The 23,704-nt window shown below is 40.6% G+C and overlaps 1 protein-coding gene across 2 annotated transcripts in view; it reads left to right on the forward strand.

The window, feature by feature from the left end:
* The first annotated feature begins 3,556 nt into the window (after positions 1-3,556).
* LOC144511404 (partitioning defective 6 homolog gamma-like) overlaps positions 3,557-23,704 on the forward strand; it is a 62,669-nt gene continuing 42,521 nt past the window's right edge. The window contains exons 1-2 of one of the 2 annotated variants that reach the window (XM_078241729.1): positions 3,557-3,834; positions 18,635-18,857. In XM_078241729.1, the coding sequence (XP_078097855.1) occupies positions 3,763-3,834; positions 18,635-18,857 (295 nt within the window). In that variant the 5' untranslated portion in view covers positions 3,557-3,762. Of the gene's footprint in view, positions 3,835-12,695; positions 12,746-18,634; positions 18,858-23,704 lie in introns of those variants that run through there. The other variant, XM_078241735.1, reaches the window with a different exon arrangement.

Here is a 23,704-nt window from a genome sequence, read left to right on the forward strand (position 1 = left end):
TTTGGATCTTACTCAAAGTTACCCTGCGTAGCCAAATCTTGACAAGGAACGTACACTTTGGTATGGAAACTATAGGAGCAGGGGTGCTGTGAAGATATATATTCTAGTTTCTCTATTACTCGAAGATCTAGAATATGGGGCAAATGCTGTCCCTGCAGCAGAAAACCTGGGGCAACTATCTCAAATATGGGATGCTCTCGGCAAGTATTTGCTGCCACCTTGTTATGTTTTCCAGTTCCCAGAATTTGAAATAATTACACTTCAATTCTCAAAGTGCTGGAGCTTCATTTAGTGTGTTTCTTAAAATGTTCTGGTGGACTGATACACGATTGCTCCACAGTGCAGCAGTAGATCACAGAATCGTTATGGCACAGCAGAAGACCATCTGGCCCATCATGTCTGCATCAGCTGTCCAAACCAGCATTGTGACTTAGTGCCATTCTCCTGTCTTTTTGATCTGATTTATTGTCACATGTATTGGTACACAATGAAAAGTATTGTTTCTTAGAGCATAAGAACTAGGAGCAGGAGTAGGCCATCTGGCCCCTCGAGCCTGCTCCACCATTCAATAAGATCATGGCTGATCTTTTTGTGGACTCAGCTCCACTTACCCGCCCACTCACCATAACCCTTAATTCCTTTACTGTTCAAAAATGTATCTATCCTTGCCTTAAAAACATTCGATGAGGTAGCCTCAACTGCTTCACTGGGCAGGGAATTCCAGAGATTCACAACCCTTTGTGTGAAGAAGTTCCTCCTCAACTCAGTCCTAAATCTGCTTCCCCTTATTTTGAGGCTATGCCCCCTAGTTCTAGTTTCACCCACCAGTGGAAACAACTTCCCTGCTTCTATCTTATCTATTCCCTTCATAATCTTATATGTTTCTATCAGATCTCCCCTCATTCTTCTGAATTCCACTGAGTATAGCCCCAGTCTACTCAGTTTCTCCTCATAAGCCAACCCTCTCAACTCCGAAATCAACCTAGTGAATCTCCTCTGCACCCCCTCCAGTGCCAGTATATCCTTTCTCAAGTAAGGAGACCAAAACTGTACAGTACTCCAGATGTGGCCTCACCAGCACCTTATACAGCTGCAACACAATCTCACTGGTTTGAAACTCCATCCCTGTAGCAATGAAGGACAAAATTCCATTTGCCTTCTTAATTACCTGCTGCACCTGCGAACCAACTCCTTGAGATTCTTGCATAAGGACACCCAGGTCCCTCTGCACAGCAGCATGCTGCAATTTTTTATCATTTAAATAATAGTCCATTTTGCTGTTATTCCTACCAAAATGGATGACCTCACATTTACCAACATTGTACTCCATCTGCCAGACTCTCGCCCACTCACTTAGATTATCTATATCCCTTTGCAGACTTTCAGCGTCCTCTGCACACTTTGCTCTTGCACCCATCTTAGTGTCATCTGCGAATTTTGACACACTACACTTGGTCCCCAACTCCAAATCATCTATGTAAATCGTAAACAATTGCGGTCCCAACACTGATCCCTGAGGCACACCACTAGTCACTGATCGCCAACCAGAAAAACACCCATTTACCACCACTCTTTGCTTTCTGTTAGTTAACCAATCCTCTATCCATGCTAATACATTACCCATAACACTGTGCACCTTGATCTTATGTAGCAGTCTTTGGTGCGGCACCTTGTCAAATGCCTTCTGGAAATCCAGATACACCACATCTACAGGTTCCCCATTGTCCACTGCACATGTAATGTTCTCAAAGAATTCCACCAAATTAGTCAAACATGACCTGCCCTTCATGAGCCCATGCTGCGTCTTACCAATGGGACAATTTATATCCAGATGTCTCACTATTTCTTCCTTGATGATAGATTCAAGCATTTTCCCTACTACAGAAGTTAAGCCTATAGTTACCTGCCTTTTGTCTACCTCCTTTTTTAAACAGTGGCGTCACATTTGCTGTTTTCCAATCTGCAGGAACCATCCCAGAGTCCAGCGAATTTTGGTAAATTACCACTAGTGCATTTGCTATTTCTCTCTCGTTTAGTACCCTGGGATGCATTCCATCAGGGCCAGGAGACTTGTCTACCTTTAGCACCATTAACTTGCCCAACCTCTTTCGTGATAATGATAGTTTCTAGGTTCTCACCTGCTATAGCCTTCCTGTCATCAATTTTTGGCATGTTATTTGTGTCTTCCACTGTGAAGACCGACACAAAATACCTCAGCCATTTTCTCATTTCCAGTTATTACATCCCCCTTCTCATCCTCTAAAGGACCAATGTTTACTTTCGCCACTCTTTTTCAGTTTATATATTTGTAGAAACTTTTGCTATCTCTTTTTATATTCTGAGCTAGTTTACTCTCATAATCCATCTTACCTTTCTTTATAGCTTTTTTTGTGGCTTTCTGCTGACCCTTTAAAGATTTCCCAATCCTCTAGGTTCCCATTAATCTTTGCCACTCCTTTATTTCCTTAGATATCCATGGCTGATTATCGCTTTTTCTACAGTCATTCCTTATCACTGGTATATACTTTTGCTGAGCACTGTGAAAGATCGCTTTGAAAGTCCTCCACTATTCCTCAATTGTCCCACCATAAAGTTTTTGCTCCCAGTCTACCTTAGCCAACTCCTCCCTCATCCCTTTATAGTCTCCTTTGTTTAAGCACAAGACACTGGTATTGGATTTTACCTTCTCACGCTCCATCTGTATTTTAAATTCAACCATACTGTGATCGCTTCTTCCAAGATGATCCCTAACTGCAAGATCATTAATTATTCCCGTCTCATTACACAGGACCAGATCTAGGATAGCTTGCTCCCTTGTCGGTTCCATTACATACTGTTCAAGGAAGCTATCGCAGATACATTCTATGAAGTCCACCTTAAGGCTGCCTTGACCGACCTGGTTTGACCAATCTTGTGCTATAAAGACAAAGCATTCCATTAATAGAGTACATAGCGGAGAAGGAAAGGGTGCAGAATGTAGTGTTACAGTCATAGCTAGGGTGTAGGGAAAGATCATCTTAATGGACTCTGAGGAAGGGTCATCCAGACTTGAAATGTTGCTTCTATTCTTTCTCCACAGATGTTGTCAGACCTGCTGAGATTTTCCAGCATTTTGTTTTTGTTTCAGATTCCAGCATCCACGTCATTTTGCTTTTTATCAATTTAACATAAGGAAGGTCCATTTAAAAGTCTGATGGCAGCAGGGAAGAAGCTATTCTCGAGTCGCTATACCCCGCATTATTTCTATTCAAGTAATTATCTAATGCCTCGATTGAGCCTGCCTCCACCACACCTCCAGCCAGCGCATTCCTCAGATCCGAATCACTGGTTCTGTGGAAAACTATGAGGCTGCCTGCACTCACACGCCCAGAACATTCGGTGCCTTAACCACGAGATAATATAACAAAAGAAACGCTCCCCCGAGGGTGACGGCGGTCCTCCGTGTTTAGCGCCGCCTACAGTCTCGGAGGAGGAAGAAGGAGCTGAGCGCTTGACGTGATACGTGCCCGTTGGAGCCAGGCAGGGCGCATGCGTGCGCAGGAAGGTCCAGGCTCGCGGGGGCTGAGTTCGCTCGACAACAATCGGAGGAAGATAACCGTTAACGGTCCGAGCTTCTGAGAACGCCTTCGAATCTCCAGGCGGGAAGACCCTGTGCCGGGATCGGGCGGCTCCAGCCTCCACTCCAGCGCTCCCTCCCGCCGCTGCAGCGGGCATCTTATTGTTTGGGGGGAGAGGGATTAAAAAAAAAGACAAGCGGAGAAAATGAACAGAAGTTACAGCAAGTCCAGCACGCTGAGGTGTTGGGACAAGGTGGCCGTGGAAGTGAAGAGTAAGGTGAGCCAGTTGGGAAACAAAAACTTCATAAAACGAGGCGGCCGGAGCGGCTCTGACTCTGGGCTTTAAATTTCTTTCAGCTTTATCGCCCGACCGCGCTCTTGTTTGCTGCCTGACCCGTCAACCCTTATTTAAACACAAAGCGCAAAATGTAGGTGTAAACTACATTTGGTGCAGCTTTTAACATTGTTGGGGGGGGGGGGGGGGTCCGACAACAGTATTTCGAAAACCTCATTCCTCTCTCTTCCTTTGGTTTGTTTTCTTTATCGACGAAATTGCATCTTCTCGCAAACTTCGATTCGAATCGGTGTTTTTCTCTTTCGTTAAAGAAAGTTCAAGGCCAACATCTGGGACATGGTTATGTCCCCTCCTAATGTGTGTCTCGCTCGCTCAATGCCCTTCCCCTCCCCGCTGAAACGGGGATCAGCCGTGCACCCCGCGGGGGGGAGAGGTTGGTAGAGCCGTCGAGATGAACCCCCTGAGATAAATTGCTTAAGCCAAGATGTTGTGGAGTTGCTGCCTTTCTGTCCCGAGCATGAGGGAGCTGGTCGTCATCTAATTTTTTTGGGAGGAATGGTGGTTGTGGGGGAGTGAGTCTCTTTGCCCAGGGAGAGAGGAATTATGTGCAGGAGTCTTTTTTTGTTGTTGTTGTGTATCGGTGTTCATTCAATGTCGGGGTAGTTCCAGCTTGTAAGTAACTACAACTCCCAGATCACTTTTTCTCGATCGATGTTCCTCTTGTGCAGCATTTCTAAGGTTGTGCTTTTTTTTCAAACAAAAAAACTTGATGTTACTGTAAGTTGCAGGTTGTTTTTTGCTATGGAACTACTCTTTCTAACCATTTCAGGCCTTTTAGTATGTGTTTGCCAATTCAGACCATTGCTGTTATTTAAGGACTAAATGAGTTTTTGGGTGATTTAATGTTACCTACTCTGATTTCGAATTAAGTCTAAAGTAATAGTGCTACTGTACTCCTGTATTAATTTATAACAACATAATTTGGTCCTAGGCATTTATTTTTGCATGATCTTCATATCTCTGCATGGAATTATTCAACTTCTCATGCTGTGCCTAGTTTCCACAGCTGAAGTTTTCTTGGCCATCATCTTTAGTGGTTGCTTTGCAAATCAGAGCTAAAGTACTGCCAATAATCCGTCTCTTAACAGTTCAACCTGCCTTGTGCATGGACTTCCACCTTGTTAGAATGGGTGTGCTTCATTTCTCATTTGAGTAGTTGACTTAATATTAGTACCAAAAAGTCATGCAATTAAGCAATCCATTAGAATCATAGAATCCCTACAGTGCAGAAGGAGGCCATTCGGCCCATCGAGTCTGCACCGACCACAATCCCACCCAGGCCCTACCCCCACATATTTTACCCGCTAATCCCTCTAACCTACACATCCCAGGACTCTAAGGGGCAATTTTTTTTTTAACCTGGCCAATCAACCTAACCCGCACATCTTTGGACTGTGGGAGGAAACCGGAGCACCCGGAGGAAACCCACGCAGACACGAGGAGAATGTGCAAACTCCACACAGACAGTGACCCGAGCCGGGAATCGAACCCGGGACCCTGGAGCTGTGAAGCAGCAGTGCTAACCACTGTGCTACCGTGCCGCAATGGTTATTGCTTTGCTGTCAGAGGCTTCTAAATATCATAACTCCTTGCATACTACTCCATCTCTGATTTTTCCTCTCCAAAGTGCTTGATCACATTGTTATCTCTCACCTTAACTCTTGTGTTTGAACCCACCCAATCAGTTTTCCACCTGGCCACAGCACAAAAGGGCCCATATCAAAGTTACAGATGATATAACTATGACCATAGAAAACTATCCCTCACTCTTCTTGATAAAAGCAAAATACTGCGGATGCTAGAATCTGAAACAAAAACAGAAAATGCTGGAATGTCTTAGCAGATCTGACAGCATCTGTGGGGAGAGAATAGAGCCAACGTTTTGAGTCTAGATGACTCTTCGTCAGAGCTCTCACTCTTCTTGGTCTGCTTGCAGTCTTGACATCATTGACATCACTCTTCAATGCCTCGCCTGTCATCCAGCTGGGTGGGACTGCCCTGGCTGGATTCCATTCCTATCCATCCATTTAGCCACATAATCCTTTAAAGTGGCTTCTCCCTTTGTTTTCAGGCTGTTTCCTCTGGAACCTCCGAGGATCTATCTAAAAACATTACTGTGAAAATCCCTTGGTCACCACACCCTGGTGCCTGTTCGGGTAAGCTGAGGGAGAATTTATCATTACCAATTCACCTAATCAGCACATCTTTGGACTGTGGGGAGGAAACCGGAGCACCCGGAGGAAACCCACGCAGACACGGAGAAAATGTGCAAATTCCACACAGTGACCCAAGTCGGGAATCAAACCCGGGTCCCTGACACTGTGAGATGGCCGCTTCCTATTTCCCATCTATATGCTGACCCAGAAACAACTACAGATTTTGAATGTGCGCCAATGACACAAACCTCTTCCTTACTACCATCACTCTACCATCAACCTTTTCACTACATATGCTGCTTGTCTGACATCCAGAAATTTCCTGGAATTAAGTATTTGAAAAAAGTTTAATTGCCTTTGGTCCCTATTACTTATCTAATGGGGTAGGATAGGGTGTATAGGAAGAAACAACGGAGGTTTGTGAAAAAGGTACAGTGACAATAATGGATGATTTTAATCTACATCCAGATTGAACTAATCAGATTGGCAAAAGTAGGTTTGGTGATGAGTACATAAGTGTGTTTTCGGGACATTTTCTTAGCATGTTTTAGCACCAACTAGAGAATAGATCTGGCGTTGTGCAATGTCATGATGTGGAGATGCCGGCGTTGGACTGGGGTAAGCACAGTAAGAAGTCTCACAACACCAGGTTAAAGTCCAACAGGTTTATTTGGTAGCAAATACCATAAGCTTTCGGAGCAGAGCTCCTTCGTCAGATGGAGTGGATATCTGTTCTCAAACAGGGCACAGACACAAATCAAATTACAGAATACTGATTAGAATTAGATTAGAGCTGCATTCTAATCAGTATTCTGTAATTTGATTTCTGTGTCTGTGCCCTGTTTGAGAACAGATATCCACTCCATCTGACGAAGGAGCTCTGCTCCGAAAGCTTATGGTATTTGCTACCAAATAAACCTGTTGGACTTTAACCTGGTGTTGTGAGACTTCTTGTTGTGCAATGTGACAGGATTAATTAGTGACCTCATCATGAACGCATCCATCCCTAGGATGCAGTGATCAAAATATGATTGAATTTCAGTATTAGGAAGAGAGGAGTGAACCTAAGACTTTTGTTTTAAAGTTAAATAATGCTAGTATGAAGACAGAGCTGCCTAAAGTAAATTAGACTACGTCATAAGTCAGTAGAGATGCAGTGGCAGACGTTTGGGAGATATTTCAGAATACTCGGAAAAAGTACATTCCAGTGAGAAGTATCTGTGCCTAACTGGAGAAGTTAAAGCTAGTATCAAATTGACAGAAAAAAACATATAATTCTGCAAAGTTAAGTGGCAAGTCCGATTGAACAGAATATAAAGAACAGCATATGACTAAAAGATGAATAAGGAGAGAGAAATTAGTGCATGAGAGAAAGCTGGCTGGAGATGTAAAAATCAGATAGTAAACGTGCAAAGTGAGTGTTAGTCCTCTATAGAGTGAGAATGGGGAATTAATAATGGAAAATAAAGAAATACCGGATGAATTGAGCAGATTTTTTTGTCTGCCTTCACTGTGTGGACACAAATAACATTTCAGAAATTAAATATCAAAGGGAGCGGGGAATGACAATTACCAGGGGAAGTGCGGTGTGAAAATTATTGGAACCAAAAGCTGACAAGTTCCCGGGTCCTAATGGTCTTCATTCTAGATCTTTAAAGCAATAGTTGCTTTGATAATAGATGTATTGGTTTTAATTTTCCAAAATTTCCTAGATTCTGGAAAGGTCCATCAGATTGGAAAATAGAGAATGTGAATCCTCTGTTCAAGAAATAAAGGAGCTAGAAAGTAGGAATCTACAGGCCAGTTAGCTTAGCATTTGCTGTAAGAAAATTGCTGGAATTTATTGCTGAGGAGGTTGTAGCAAGGCACCTTGAAAATCTTGTTACAATTGAGCAGAGTCACAATGGTTTCGTGACAGGGAAATCATGTTTGTGGAAGTAACCAGAAGCACAGAAAAGGGGAACCTGTGAATGTGCTCTACCTGGGTTTCCAGAAGGCACTTGACAGGTGCAACATCAAAGGTTATTGTGCAAAATAAGAATTCATGATAGAGAATTGGTAAGCTAACAGGAAGCAGAGAATAGGGATAAATGGGTCTTTTTTGGATTGGCAAGATATGATGACCGGATTAGTCTTGGGGCCTCAACTATTTACAAGTTATGTCAATGACGTGGGTTGCTAAATTTTCTGATGACAAAGATGGGTAGGAAAGTCAGTTGTGAAGAGGACATCAGGAGATGGCAAAGGAACATTGGGTAATTGAGTGGCAAAAATTTTGCAGATGGCATATAATGTGGGAAAATTTGAACTTGCCCACTTTGGTAGGGAGAATAAAAAAGCGACATCTGATTTAAATGGAAAGTGCAGAACTTGGTGCAGAGGGATCTGGGCGTCCAGGTACGTGACTCAGGAAAAGTTAGTATGAAGGTACAGCAAGTGATTCATAAGGCAAATGGATGTTATTTATTGCAAGTGGAGTGGAATATAAAGTTGGGATGTTATGCTACAGTTGGCGAAACCACCTCTGGACTACTATGTATAGGTTTTGAATTTCAAATCTTGTTTAAGAAAGATATAAATGCCTTGGAAGCAGTTGCGAGGAGGTTCACTCAACTGATACCTGGGATTAAGGGGTTAGCTTATGAGGAAATGTTGGACAGGTATCTGTATATGTATGGCCTGTATCCATTTGAGTTCAGAAGATTGAGAGGTGATATTGAAACATACAAGATCCTGAGGGGATTTGACCAGGAGGATTTTGAAAGGATGTTTCCCCATGTGGGAGAGACTAGAACTAGGGGTTTAAAAATAGAGTCTCCCTTTTAAGATGGAGATGAGACGTTTTAAAGCAGAGGCAGATAGATTCTTGATTAACAAGGGAATCAAAGGTTATTGGGGAAGGCAGAATGTGGAGTTAAGGCCACAATCAGATCAGCCATGCTTTTATTGAATGGCAGAGCAGGCTTAAGGAGCCCAGTGCCCTACTGTTAATTCTATGCTTGGAATGCTGTCTTGGCCTGCCTTAAACCTGTACACTCTAAACTTTTGAGTTGATCCAAAGATTTTCTACCCCTATCCTAATTCACACCAAGTCCTGTTCATCCATCACCTTTGTGTTCACTAACTTGCATTGGCTCCCAGTCTGGTAATGCCTCAGTTTTAACATTCTCAACTTTGTTTTCAAGTCCTTCCATGTCTACACTCCCGATAAACCTCCTCCAGCCCATCCGCCTTCGGATCTTCATGCTTCTTTGATGCTCTTTTTGTGTGTCCCGATTTCAATCACTCCACAAGTGGCAGCCATGTCTTCGGACCCTAATTTCTGGAATTCCGTCCTTAAACTGTTCTTCCCCTCAATCCCTCCTTTAACATATTACTTCAAACCTAACTCTTTATCTACCTCAACTCACTTAAAGGATAACTGGATGTGCACCTGAAGTGCTGTAACCTGCAAGTTTATGGACTGGATGCTGCAAGGTAGGATTAGAATTGGCAGCTATTTTTCAGCCAGTGCAGAAATGGGGCTGAATGGCCTCTTTTTTTGTGCTGTAATTTTTCAATATCTCTATGGTTCTTTAGCTATCCTAACATTTCATTAGAAGACTTCATGCCAAATTTTGTTTGACACTTCTGCAAAGTGTGTTAGATGTTTTACTACATGAAAAGTTCAATATCGCTGCAAGATATTGTAGATGTGTTAAATTGCTTTCCTATTAAAATTAATGATTAGAACGAAAATGGCAACAAATACTAAAATGGCAAATTACTTTTATGCATTGCATTTTGCATTTCACTACTTCGCTGCAATCTGCAGATCCCATTGGTGGAAAGGGCAAGTTGGTTCAGGACTTAAATGTTCAAATAAATTTCAGGAATCGGCCTAAGGACTAAATTGAGTTGTGGTACTGTGGAATCTGCAGGGTGGATTCCCCACATTGCCAGTGATTCCTCAAAACAACCTCTGTTGTAATGTTCTGTACAGATCAGGTAGCTGCAAACATTATTGCTTACATATGTATTCAGCCCAAAGATCTTCCTATATGATGAGCTGACCACAGCTATGACTTCCTGGGCCTCAATACCTCCACTACAAATATATATGCAAGCGAAATATGAAAATGGTAGACGTTAACACCAATATCTGGGAGGCAGCTGCTGAGGGTCATGGCCTCTGGAGGCTTCCTCTTTAGAAGGTCATTGGCAGAGGTGAGCAAAAAAGAAAAGTTCACCTGGCCAAGAAGAGGGCCCAGTGAAAACATGCACATTCTCAGCCCACTCTCTTCCTCTGCAGAAAATGTGGCTGAGACTACCATGCCAGAGTGGAGGTCCTGATCCACATCAAGTAATGCTTAACACAGTTGAGGGCGTCATGTCACAAACCATCATTTCACAAGACGGAAGGCTACCATCAACAAAAATGTGTTCAGTCCATGCTCAGAGGAGTGGCTGGCCCATTCTGGTGGTGCAAGAAAAAGAATGCCACCTGATCTCTGTATTTTGGTGGGTTGGAGTGGGAGGGAGCTTATTTCATGTATGATTATCATTAATTGTTAAATGGTCTTGGATGCTGTAAACTTTCTATTTTTATTTTTATTCTTCACATTCCGTACCTTAAGATCCACTTTTGCCTTCATGGAATATATAGAATTGTGATACAATATTTGGAACTAGTTGCTTGAGGTTGAATATTGGTTTCAGTTCTGAAAGGTTGACTGATTTAAAAAAAAATATAAGTATGTTTCAAAAAGTCCTTTTTGTTACCTTGTTTCCTGCTAGGCTGCTTTATGACATCACCACAGTGACATTTGAGTCTTGGAGTGGCTTTGTTGAAACAGTGAGGGCCACATGTTAGAACTAGTCAGGATTCCAGGGAAGTTTGGCTCCAGATTGGTTCTCAGTCTAGTCTCAAGTGATGGCATTCATTTTTAGGAAAATGCATTTCTTGACAAGACATGTAGCCTGATCTGACTGTCTCCATGTTGTCAGGTAGTTCATAACTCAGAGCAGCAAAGTAGGTCTTTCAGCCCCTCGAGCATGTTTTGCCACTCAGATTTCAAATTTTACTGTGGCTATAAATAATTGGCAACCAAAGCCTATTTCTTTAACGGTTAATTGTTCTTTCTTATTTCTCCCCAGCGATTTAACAATATTTTTATTTTAATAATGAACTGTTCTCCCAGTGTCTTCAGGTTGCATATTGGTGACTTTGTGTTAGTGTGTTCGTCATGTAAGTAACATGTTTTAAGCTTTGAATTAATCTTGGGTCATGAAGCAGATTCAACCCCTTAACATGAGACTGAAAGCCATTGAGGAAAGAAAAGCTGTAACTATAATTATGGCTGAGGGTAATGCTGTAGATACGTATTACAAATTGTCAGTTTTGTACCCATTTTGCAGCTGAAAGTACACTTCTGTTACTCTCTTGCTACCATTCTGATTGTCACATTCTGTAGAAAATTATGCAATTGTCTATACTCTAGTTCTTGTTTGTTACTTTATTAGTGGTGGTTGCTTGTCCTTCCAGGGGTTTTTGGTAGGGTTCTGCTGGACACAAGTGACTGATGAGACTAATCTGTGCCTAGAAGGCTCTGCTGCAGGACATGCGACAGCAGAGTGAGTTTCTTGCAAGCATCTGGCTCAGGATTTCCTCCCGAACTCTGATAATGCACTTTCTTTTGAAGGAGGCTGCACTTGTTCAGATGGTTGTGACAGATGTGGCAATCATGGGCAAGCCTCTCCTAGGACCTGGGGTCGATATCAAAACTCCTAAGCAAGCCTTTGGAGTGTCCTTTTATAGCGTTCCCATTGACCATCATGAAACTGCATCCCATCCTGGTGAATATTTTGTTGGTGATGGAGAGGAGCGAAATTCCTCTGACGAGTTGCTTTCCACTTGTACAGCAGGACAAAGGAGGAATCTTTGTATTCTTGCAGGCTGGTTTCTTTCTCCCACATAGACTAAAAGAGTTCAGTGAGCTTCTTGACCAGGCATTGACCTCCGCTAGATCTCAGCTGGGATAGCATCAACTCCTGGAGCTTTGCTGCTAAACAAAAGCTTGATAGTTTAATTGTTTCGAATAATATGGGAGAGCCATTAAGAGAACAGTTGATGGCAGCCTGAAGATTGCTGCTTCATAGATTTATGTAGACTGATTTTGTATGCATACATGGAAGTATCCTCATTCTCAGCACCTTTAAACTAACTTTTGTGTTTGAGGTCCAGAAAGTCCCTGAATACTTTGTGGATTTGGTTTGATATTTCATGAAATATAACTTCAGTTTTGTATCAAACCCAAGTGCTGTGACACTGCTTCCAAGGAATTCCACTATTCTGCTTTCTAGAATTGGGATGGAACTCAATTCCAGAGTGATACATCAACATTATGTTGCAAAATATAAATCGTGGATAGAAACTCAGTTTTATATGAATGAAACCAACTCCAATTAGGCTTAGACTCAATTTGTGAACCTTCCTGAAATTGTTTTAAATTATACACGACTTTGTGAATCTTCAAAATTTCTACTAGTTTGAGTTCAGGTAATGATTTTAAGTCCTGGACCACTTGGACCATAAATGATTGATTGTTAAGTCTGAAGTAATTCTTTCCATACTTCCACTTTTTTGCTAGATTCTGAATTGACATGCGCATCAGGATAAAATGAAAGGTCTGATAAAGGTACCCTGCTGAGTTTGCTTATTAATGTTGAATGACTAAGTCATTGTGATTATGCATTGAGTGATGCTGTTTTCCTCTTGGAGGACTTTCTTTGCTATAACGTTTGCAACAGTACTTGAAGGCATCATTCGGAGAAACTATTTCATTTACTTTAGAACTTTGGAAGTGAATATCTTCAAGTGGTGTCAATAAAGTTATTTTAATTATATTTTTGAGAAATAATTTTAGGTGTAATATGTGCATTTTGAAATCCGAAACCATGCTCCTGCCTGGGTGAATGTCAGGATAATTTGTCAACCATGGGACAGTTTGAAACTTTTAATTTGCTAGTGATACCACCTTTTCAAAAGAACGAAACTCATTTTCATAAACTTGTGGATTTTTCATTGATAACTAGGATATCGATAGCAGTTGAGTTGCTGAAAATTGAAAGAATTTTTGGGGTGCAAGTAATTGGAAGGAATGAAAGCAGTTTTCAAAACTACAGAAAATTCAACTTAAATGAGCCGTAAAAACTTCTGCATTGCAAATCAAGTCTCGGGGAAAACACTAGCCGACTGGCACATGTGCAAGCACTGCAGTTTGTTCTGGCATGCTTTGCGGGCCATCTACACCAAATTTGCAATATCCATCATGCCCAGAGGAAGGCTAAAGGTGTTGCAGCTGCAGAGGTTCCACCAAACACCAACAATGACAGCGTGAACTGTCAGTTCTATGAAGTTGCTTACAGCTTGAACGTATTCGGAACAATAGGGAGTCTATCGTCCTCGGACTTGTAACTAGCCTATGTAAACTGTTGGCGCAATAAAGAAGCATATAGACTTGAATAAACTTTGTGGCTTCTTGATGACGTAGTATGTTTAGTATTTGAGGCCTACAAACCAAGTAGGTTGCAGCTTGAGTCCCGTTATGAGTTCAATGATACTGGCATGAGTTTTTTTTATTCATGGGACATGAATATCATAGAATCCCTATACTGCAGAAGGAAGCCATTCAGCCCATCAAGTCTGCACCGACCGCAATCCCACCCAGGTCCTATCCCTATAACCCAATGCATTTACCCTAGCTAGTCCCCCTCACATTAAGGGGCAATTTAGCATGGCCAATCCACCTAACCAGCACATCTTTGGACTGTGGGAGGAAACCGGAGAACCCGGAAGAAACCTACGCTGACATGGGGAGAATGTGCAAACTCCACACAGACAGTGACCCAAGCCGGGAATCGAACCCGGGTCTCTGGCGCAGTGAGGCAGCAGTGCTAACCAGTGTCCCACCGTGCTGCCCACAGTGTCACTGGCTGGCCAGCATTTATTGTCCATCTCTAATTTGCCTTGAACTGAGTGGCTTGCTGGGCCATTTCAGAGGGCAGTTGAGAGTCAATCAAATTGCTGTGTTACGTGCAGGCTAGACAGATAAGGATGGCAGATTTCCTTCACTTAAGGACATTAGTGAACCAGATGGGTTTTTCCGACAGTGGTTTCATGGTCATCAGTAGATTCTTAATTGCAGATATTTTTATTGAATTCAAATTCCACCATCTGCTGTGGCAGGATTCCTCCGGGAAACTCCGCTACAAACCTTTCTCCAATCTGAAAAACAACCATTTATACTACCACTACTGTTTCCTGTCACTCATCCAATTTCTTATTCGACTGTCTACTTGTCCTTTTTATTCCATTCGCGAGGATTTTGCTCACGCCTGTTGTGTGGCACTATGTTAAATGCCTTTTGAAAATCTATATACACCACATCTGCAGCATTGCTCATATCAACTTTATCTACTTCCTCAAAAATTCCAAGTTAGTTAAACATGATTTTCCCTTACTAATCAATGCTGGCTTTCTTTAATTATTCTGCATTTGTCTGAGTAACTATTGATTTTGTCCCAAACTATAGTTTCTAGTTTCTTAGGTAAATTTAAGGTTTATTTCAGCTGACTTCCTCGCGCAATAAGCCTCCCAGATTAAGAATGGCTATTTACTTGAGCAGAAAACTCCAATTCTACAGTTGCACCCCAGCAAAGATTTGATGGTTTAGCATTTGTGGCCCGTGATGACTCAACAGCAATCATAGAATCCCTACAGTGCGGAAGAAGGCTATTTGGCCCATTGAGTCTACACCAGCTCTCTGACAGAATATCTTTCTCAGGCCCTCTTTCTCCCACCCTATCCCCATAACCCCACACATTTACCATGGCTCAGCCATCTAAGCTACACATCATGGGACACGAGGAGGCAATTTTACTATGGCCAATCTGCCTCACCTGCACATTTTTGGACTGTGTGAGGAAACCCACACAAACATTGGGAGAATGTGTAAACTCCACACAGTCACCCAAGGCTGGAATTGAACCCAGGTCCCTGGTACTGAGGCAGCAGTGCTAACCACTGTGCCGCCTATTCCCCGCTCATTATGCTTACAGCTGCACAGACACTTGTGGACTTTTGAGCAGCAATTTGTGTTTACTAGAGATCCCTTCCAACGATGGAACTGCACTTGTGCAGGCTCTGGGAGTTGCTGTCTGATTTACTCTGTAATGATGGTGAGCACAGTTAGACATTATTTCTACCACAAAATCTGGGCCAATATCTGCAGTTAAAGGGCCTGTTTCTGCTAATCGCAAGCAGATAATGTCTCTAGTCATCTTTTCATGGATGCATTTTTTTCAATTGCAGTTCTCTACTGACAAAATAGAGAGATTTCAGACTTAATTATGTGACAAGTTGGAAGGAGTTGTTCAAAATTGACTGAATGAAGATTACACATTTTCAATTGATTGCAAAGTTGGCTAATTTTTAATAATACAGATGCTTGAAATAAAGTATTTTAATTCCATTGTAGTGTATCTACAATTAAATGTTTTACTAACATCTTTATGAAACCAACATCAAATATTATTTTTATTTTATGTTCTACTTCATGGGCAGTACAGTGGTTAGCACCGCTGCCTCTGTGTCAGGGACCCAGATTCGATTCTGGCCTTGGTCGCTGTCTGTGTGGAGTTTGAACTTTCTCCCTGTGTCTGCATGGGTTTCCTCCAGGTGCTCCAGTTTCCTCCTACAGTCCAAAGATGTGTGGGTTAGGTTGATTGGCCATGCTAAAATTGACCCTGATGTCAGGGGGATTAGCAGGGTAAATGTGTCAGGTTATGGGAATAGGGGCTGAGTGGGATTGTAGTTTGTACAGACTCATGGGCCAAATGGTGGCCTCTTGTACTGTAGGATACTATGATTCTATTGCCTATACGCACATTGATAAATCAAAATTCTTTTGTGTAGAAATAAACTTGTGGGTTGCTGCATAGAATTGAGTAAATGGTTGTTTTAGTGCAGCAAGTTTATTGGTGACTAGAGACATTACCTGCTTGCAATTAGCAGAAACAGGCCCTTTAACTGCAGATATTGGCCCAGATTTTGCAGTAGAAATAATGTCTAACTGTGCTCACCATCATTACAGAGTAAATCAGACAGCAACTCCCAGAGCCTGCACAAGTGCAGTTCCATCGTTGGAAGGAATCTCTAGTAAACACAAGTTGCTGCTCAAAAGTCCACAAGTGTTTGTGCAGCTGTAAGCATAATGAGCGGGAAATAGGCGGCACAGTGGTTAGCACTGCTGCCTCACAGCTCAATTCCAACCTTGGGTGACTGTGTGGAGTTTACACATTCTCCCAATGTTTGTGTGGGTTTCCTCCCACAGTACAAAAATGTGCAGGTGAGGTGGATTGGCCATAATAAAATTGCCCCATGATGTGTAAGTTAGATGGCATTGTTTATTGTAGAGAAAATGAGCACTTGTATAATATATATTTATAATGTTCACATTTATAATGGTAACTGCCTATGCAAACTCATCAAGATGTAAGTAAGCCTTGCTATTAGTTTAAAAAAATCTGTTCCCACGTCTGATTAATTTAATTGTGATGAGTGATTTCCACAATCTAAATGTGGAAATACTTTAAATAACTGTGTATATGGTCATTAGAACATTGGAACTTGAGCATAGCACAGAACTCGGTTTATCTTTCAGATCAGACAGCAGCCAGTTCAGATGGATGTAAAAGATCCCACCATCCACAAACAAAATCTTTATTCTTTGCTGTGTTTGAATCAGGATGATTTAGTTAAGACAAGTGACCCCAAAAATAGCAGTTTAATGAAGAATATGTAAGATGATGTCTTCTGTCTCCTATCAATCCTGGTAATACAAAGTAACTGTTATAGACGGAGGTGGACGGAGTTAATTTAAACATCACTAATTTCTCCCCTCGCCATCCATCCATCCATAACAAAATTGTTTTGATTTGCTTTCTTCTTAGTGGTGGCATATTCGCCAACCCCTCAGTTTTGGTGATTTCATTTTCTATCCCCCACAACAAATTCAATATAGGATGAACTCGAGGGGTTAGTTTATTTGCATGAATTCAATGCAAAAGGAGAGTCACAACATTGCATCCATGATCAGGCACTAAAGAAGGAGATAGAGAAAAGAAAGATTTACAGTGCGGGGACAATGAAGAAAAAAAATGATGTTCACTTGGTTTCCAGAGCCCAGAACAGAGGTATTCCTTCATGGAGGTTGGTGGGCTAAAAAATAATGCTGTGTAATCATTTTCCAGTAGTGTTGACTTTATACGATGAGATAAGCATGCAGAGATGAATCAGCCTCTTAGACAATGGTACAGAATTTTCAGCAGAAGCAGTGTAGATGAAGCCAAGTGTTCAGCCTTGGCGAGTTCCTTTAACGTGAGGCTGTCAGTTGGATGATAAACAGCAGACTACACTTTACAGTTTTGCAAGACCATATTACTGATTCCTCGAGCCAAAGACCTATCTCACATTCACACCTTTCCACACTATCTTTCACAAAGGATGTATGTCCCATCTCTAGGTCTCCGAGATTAAGTCTCAACCATTAAGAATTGAAAGGAAGGCCTTGTGTACTAACAGGCAAGCAGGCTCTAATTGGTCAGCCTGGGTTAGGAACACAGATGACCTTTTGTATAGCTCTCTTTGAATTTGGCCTGTGCAACCCTCAAGGAGGAGTTAATGACTCGAGATAATGGTGTGCAAGTTTCCCTGATACTATCAAGTAGTTCCTTTTTTTTTTGGAGGGGTAATAAACAACATAGATTAAGCCATTTTGAATGTTTTTGTTCAGTTTTAATTTTTTCTGAAATAACAATGAGCATATCTCTAAATATTTAATCACAAATATACAGGGTGAGGTTTTCATCAGTCTATCACCATACCACATTGTTAAAACTCTTTAAAATCAGATTGTTCAGCCAAACTAACTTACAGCTTTTGTGACATGATAGCTCCTGGTGTAGGACATAGAAAGTTTCAAAGCATCTTAATTAAAAACAAATTAGTGGGTAAATAACACCAATGAACCAAAGCAGTTATCTAATTTGTGTTCGGGTGATAAATATAAAACTATTGAGCTTTGTCTTATTTGTTGTTAGAATTATTGACTTGCAACACTCATTTTGCATGTTTCTATTCTCCTAAAGATGTATTGTTGCAAAATGTTTAAAATACACTTGTGATACCTGTCACACTTGCTTTCTTAATTTCCCTTTACTTCTCCAACCTATCTTAAGTTGGATCATGCCCTCCATTCCCAGGCAATCCAGACAGATATGCTTCCAGATTTTTGATGAGTGGAGGAAGGAAAGGAGGAAACTTGCCTCTAGATTATTTTTGAAGCAGTAGCCTATTGGAGTTTGAGATTAGTGTAGATATTTTTCCAATATGGAAGAGAGGGCTAATGATTTCATGTAACTGGCTTGTATTCTATGTTTTAAGAAATAGAATAATATTGTATTGTTTGTGTGTAAAGTTAACTTTTCCCCAGTGCAGTACTAACTTAATTTTTGTTTTTAATCAGTTTGGGGCAGAATTCCGAAGATTTTCCTTAAGTCGGCATAAACCTGGGAAGTTTGATGAATTTTACAGTCTAATCCTTCATACACATAACATTTCAAACATGGATATATTAATTGGATATGCTGATGTCCATGGTGACCTGCTGCCAATCAACAATGATGACAACTTCTGCAAAGCCATTTCCATGGCAAATCCATTGCTAAGGGTTTTTGTACAACGGAAAGGTAGGATATTGGAAGAATATCATCTGAAAATAAATTGTTGAATGCTGTGATTTGACTAAACCTATTTACATTCTTTTTAGTTCCCAGTATTTATGCTCTTCAGTTTCTTCCGCCTATTGTCCCTGTCTCCTATAGCTCACCCACTTTTTAATAACTAAAACTTGTTTGGTGTGTTTATGCAATTATTCAAAGTACATGTAAAAATCCATATCATCAGCTAGTAATTGGAGACTGCACTGTTGGATTTCAGTTTCCATCATGTGAGGGAGACAGAGTAATTCGAGCAGTATAAGTTGGGCATTGTGTGCTTATTTTTGCTATATATTGCATGTGTAAGTTGTTGCTACTTAAAATTTTAATGGGAACTACAGTCATGGAAAATTGACAGCGTTTTTGGTCTTGAGCTGCCACTATGTGGATCTCACCATCTGAAAAGTCTTGAATTATTATTTTAATCTGCCTGTCATTTCTGTTAGGTCTGAGTCGTGGCATGTATGACTGAAAAAGTGAGCTACTGTAAATATTTAGATCTGTCCACAAAAAAGAAAGAGGTCCAAACTACAAATGAGAGATTATGCATAGCTTGGGTCTGTTCACTGTCAGATTGTGCAAGCGTCTTGAAAATAAGCATATCACTTACAGTTGGAAAGTAAACTTGATGGTCCTGAGACCTTTTCATAGAAGGTAGATAGACCTAATTCCTTTTCCAAACTTGAGGTTTTCTATGTTCTGCTGAACCATGAAACACTAGAGGATCTATTGTCCTAGACTAGAGCTTGGATCATGTGGTTTCTGTCACAGACATTCCACGGAGTCTATTCCAGCTCTACAGACACATCCAGATCAGGAAAGGGAATTTTTATGCTTCACTAAACGGATTGTGGCTGCTGCACTTTTTCTATCTCTAAATATTTGAAATAATTTCTTCTTTAATTTTGAGTTTATGACTGTCTCAGATTATTCAGGCAGTATCCAGGAGACTGTTGCTGTAATGGATATAGATTTGATCAACTTTGACATTGCCATTCATTCAATCTTGTCATAATAGTTATCTCCCATTTGGTTTTCAGTTTCACAACTCCCTTGCAAGGTTCATATCTTTGGTCTATGCCTGCTCCTATAATCTTTAAGATACGTGTAGATGTCCACATATTAGTCAACCTTAGAAGCTTTAAAATCGCTCCCGAAAACAGGCCGATTATATGTTATATGAGTACAAAAGTGAACCACTGGTATGGGTATGGGTAGTCACCATTTTGAAATATCATTAATATCTGCGCAAAGAATGGGTGTGTCTTAATCTCCTAGTTTCCTCACACAGCTCACCTTGCACCCAGTTATAAGGTGCCAGTAAGTAAAACGTGCAGTTGTGGTAAAATTTGGAACCAACCCTCAACACAAGTATAGTATGTCTATAATGGGTGGTTAAAAAGGGAGGAGGGGTCAACTTGCATGTTGAATGTATGAGTTTCGGGGCCAAAAAAATGGGTCGACTAATATGCCAAAATTTATAGTAAGTTTTATCATCTAAACAGAAAAGACAATAAATGCAATAGCAAATTATTTAAGCTGCATGTCTGACAAAACTCAGAAGTGGAAGATCCATACTTGGGTAATCCAAAGCATTTTCCAGACTCTAGTTTGTCCATCAATAATGTTTGTTGGCAAAACAATCTGCAAATTCTAACTTCCTGTTTCATGATTAAGGATAGGTTTGAGACTTGTTTCTTGGAAATAAATACTTCTGTACACTTTTCTGATTTCCACTAATACCTATTAATGCAGGTAACGTGAGCTTAAGGAAGAAATGTGATTTAGCCTGTCTGGTCTTAATACTCCATAGGAAATACTCAATTGTCGGGCCAATTTTGCATCAAGATCTAGTAATCTTTAAACAAATAGCCTGATTTCGTGCAAAGATGCTTGATACCAGTGTTTCCTCTATTTTTATAAAGGAGCACATGGGTAACTTATTGAAGAGCACAGCCCCTTAAAATCTTTTTGCATGGCTGCATGTTAACTTAAGGAGCTGAGTTTTGCACAGTCTTCTTGGGGATTTTCAGGTTCCATGTGGCTGAACGGTTTACAGAAAGCATTGATTGTTAGATCAGAATAATTGCCTCTTGGATATATGTGAAATTCCTGGAAGAGTTCATAGCCTGCTCCTTATCATTCAGAGTTGAACAAATTACTTAATTCCGTACATTTTTAAAGTATTGTGTCCTATTATACAAACGCTATAGACCCTATTAAGTTCTTTCAATGCTGTCAACAGTTATTTGTTCTATTTAACTCTTAAGGTAAACAATCATAATATTATGGCGTGCTTGATCTGTTGCTAATTGTATTTGTGTTACTGCAGTCCAGTTGTAGGAAATCCACAATGTTGGTGACAGCTCACTCCCTCATTCCATGGTTATTATCTGATGATTCCTTGAACAGCTGTCCATAGATACCTGAATTTTGCAGTAATAGCATTGAGGCTAGCGCTGCTTATCATTATTCCAGGAGCAATTTCAGATAGCAGTTAAATGCAGAAGTTCACAAGTTGCTGCCAGACATTTCATTAACCCACAGGGTATGCCATTGCAGTTCTTGGCAAGAGATCCAGTGAAATGACTGCAAAAGGACAAACTTGTTTTGCTTGGACAACATGTCTGCACAAAAGTTAGTAAAAAGAAATTAGGGCTGGCGTATTTGGGAGCAAATATGGATAGTGGTAATTATTGCTGAACCACCACCTTGACCCAGTAATATAATTTTACAAGTATTGTCATTCATCCTCTTGGAAGAAAATTGGTGTTGGAAATTTTTAAAAAGCATAATTTATTAAAGATCTTTCAGGCTACAATCCTTATCTATCTCCTTCAATCCCATCTATATTTACCTGTCTTCATTTTGCTCTCTGTGCATCACTGAAATCTAATTTATAGTTTCTGTTTCATTCTTACTGATTTGTATTCTGCCTGTCTGTGAAGATTCTCCATTCTGACTGGTTAAAGAGTCTTCCTTGCTCTACCTCCTGGCACCACAGGTATTCTGCGGGTGTTACAGTGGAAAAAATGCCCAATTGGAGAAATTCTGTAGGAAGAAATTCATAACTTTGGGAAAAATGTCAGTGATGCGAACAAGTGCTGTTCCTTCATCAATCTGGGCAAATAATTAAAGTATCACATAGAGAAATGCACGCTTAGTTGCAGCAGTGCTGTCCTAGCGCCTGGAATTTCAGCCGTTACAAGGATCCTCCCCCTTCACCACATGTGCAATCTGCAGAAGAAATTCTGATATCTCTTCCCATTCAGCGATATGGGTGTCTAAAGAGTGCAGATAATATATTACCTTTATTTGGAAATATTTTGAAGCAAACTGATAACTGGTGTGCAGGGCTATATTATATACTGCATAGAAGCATTGTTGTATGATCGCCTGATGTAATTGCGTCAAATGTTTTTAAAATGCTTTCCTATATGCTACTTGCCTTTCCCATCAAAACTGATTCTGACTTGTAGCAGAGTCACTTGATTGTGTTTTAATGTGCTTGTTTCCAATTGTCCAAAAAATGAAAACTTTTTATTTCTATATTCAACTTACTTTTTTATTTAATTATTTTGTGAGATGTGGATGTTATTGGCAAGGCCAGTGTTTGTTGACCATCCCTAATTGCCTTTGAGAAGGTGGGTTATGAAACAGCACCAGGTAAACTTGAACATTTGTTCTTATTCCAACATAATGACGTACTCTTCATCTCCTTGCTACCCTAATCTTTCTTGAACTGTAACTTGGAAATTGCTGTTAAATATATTGTTGTATGAATGTTGAAATTTGTTAGCACCCTTACTAAATAATACAACAGTTGGATATGTATGTTTTAAGGATTTATGCAGTGACATCATTTTTACTTGGTTAGAACCTAGAATGCAAGAACTGTACCCGCCTAGAGAAGATCAGACATGATTCTGATGTTCAAAAATGGTGATGCGGTCCTGAAAATTATAGGCTAATTAACCCAGTTGTAATTAGAATGTTGTTCATTTTATGGGCTATTAGTGCCGAGGTTATTAAAATAGTTTTCATAGATTTCAGAAGTTTGGTACAATTTTAAAATACGTTGAGGTATGAAGAAATGAAGAAAAGAAGCAACATGAGCAAAAATAAAGCAATGTTGAAGCAATACATTAAGTAAAAAAAGATTAATTAAGATCAACATTTAAAGTGTGAGGGACAGAGTCTGTTCCTGGTTCACTCCAACTCTCTTGATGCTTGCTCTCACATTCTCTCTCTCTCCCACTCACACAATCAAGGTGTGATTGTGACAAGGATTCCAGAGACTGAGAGTGAGTCAGACACACACACTCAATGTCATGCTCTCTGTTGCCCAATGCAGGGGCCCCCTCAGCAAACACGGGAGATGAATGGCCTGTGGAGGAGGAGCAGTTTCTTCCGGGCAGCACATTGAACAAGCCTGATATTATAGTGTCCAGTGAGTGGCATTTAAACCAATTAACTGGAAGGATTCAGAAATGGTAGGAAAACACAGGTAGTTTTATGGGATTTATATTTGTATTGGTAAACATTAGAAATAAGGTATAGCTTTGTGTGTTCAATTTGATGTTTATTTGGAAGGAAGGGTAAAACCTATAGTTGGGTTCATACTAGACAAGGATGTGTGTATATGTGGGGTTGGCTAAGTTCCAACAGTGATTCTATTGTGCTTAGAGAAGGTTACAGCATTAAGAATAAATAAAAGCCTAGAGAAGGATAAGTCATTGTTTAGTAACAGGTGGCCATTTTCCAGAAGAGAGAGATTTCCTTTGTTCTTGGCTTTAGCTTGATTTGGAGACAGGATA

This window comes from Mustelus asterias, chromosome 2 (genome assembly GCF_964213995.1).
Source record: "Mustelus asterias chromosome 2, sMusAst1.hap1.1, whole genome shotgun sequence".
Taxonomy (NCBI): Eukaryota; Metazoa; Chordata; class Chondrichthyes; order Carcharhiniformes; family Triakidae; genus Mustelus; species Mustelus asterias.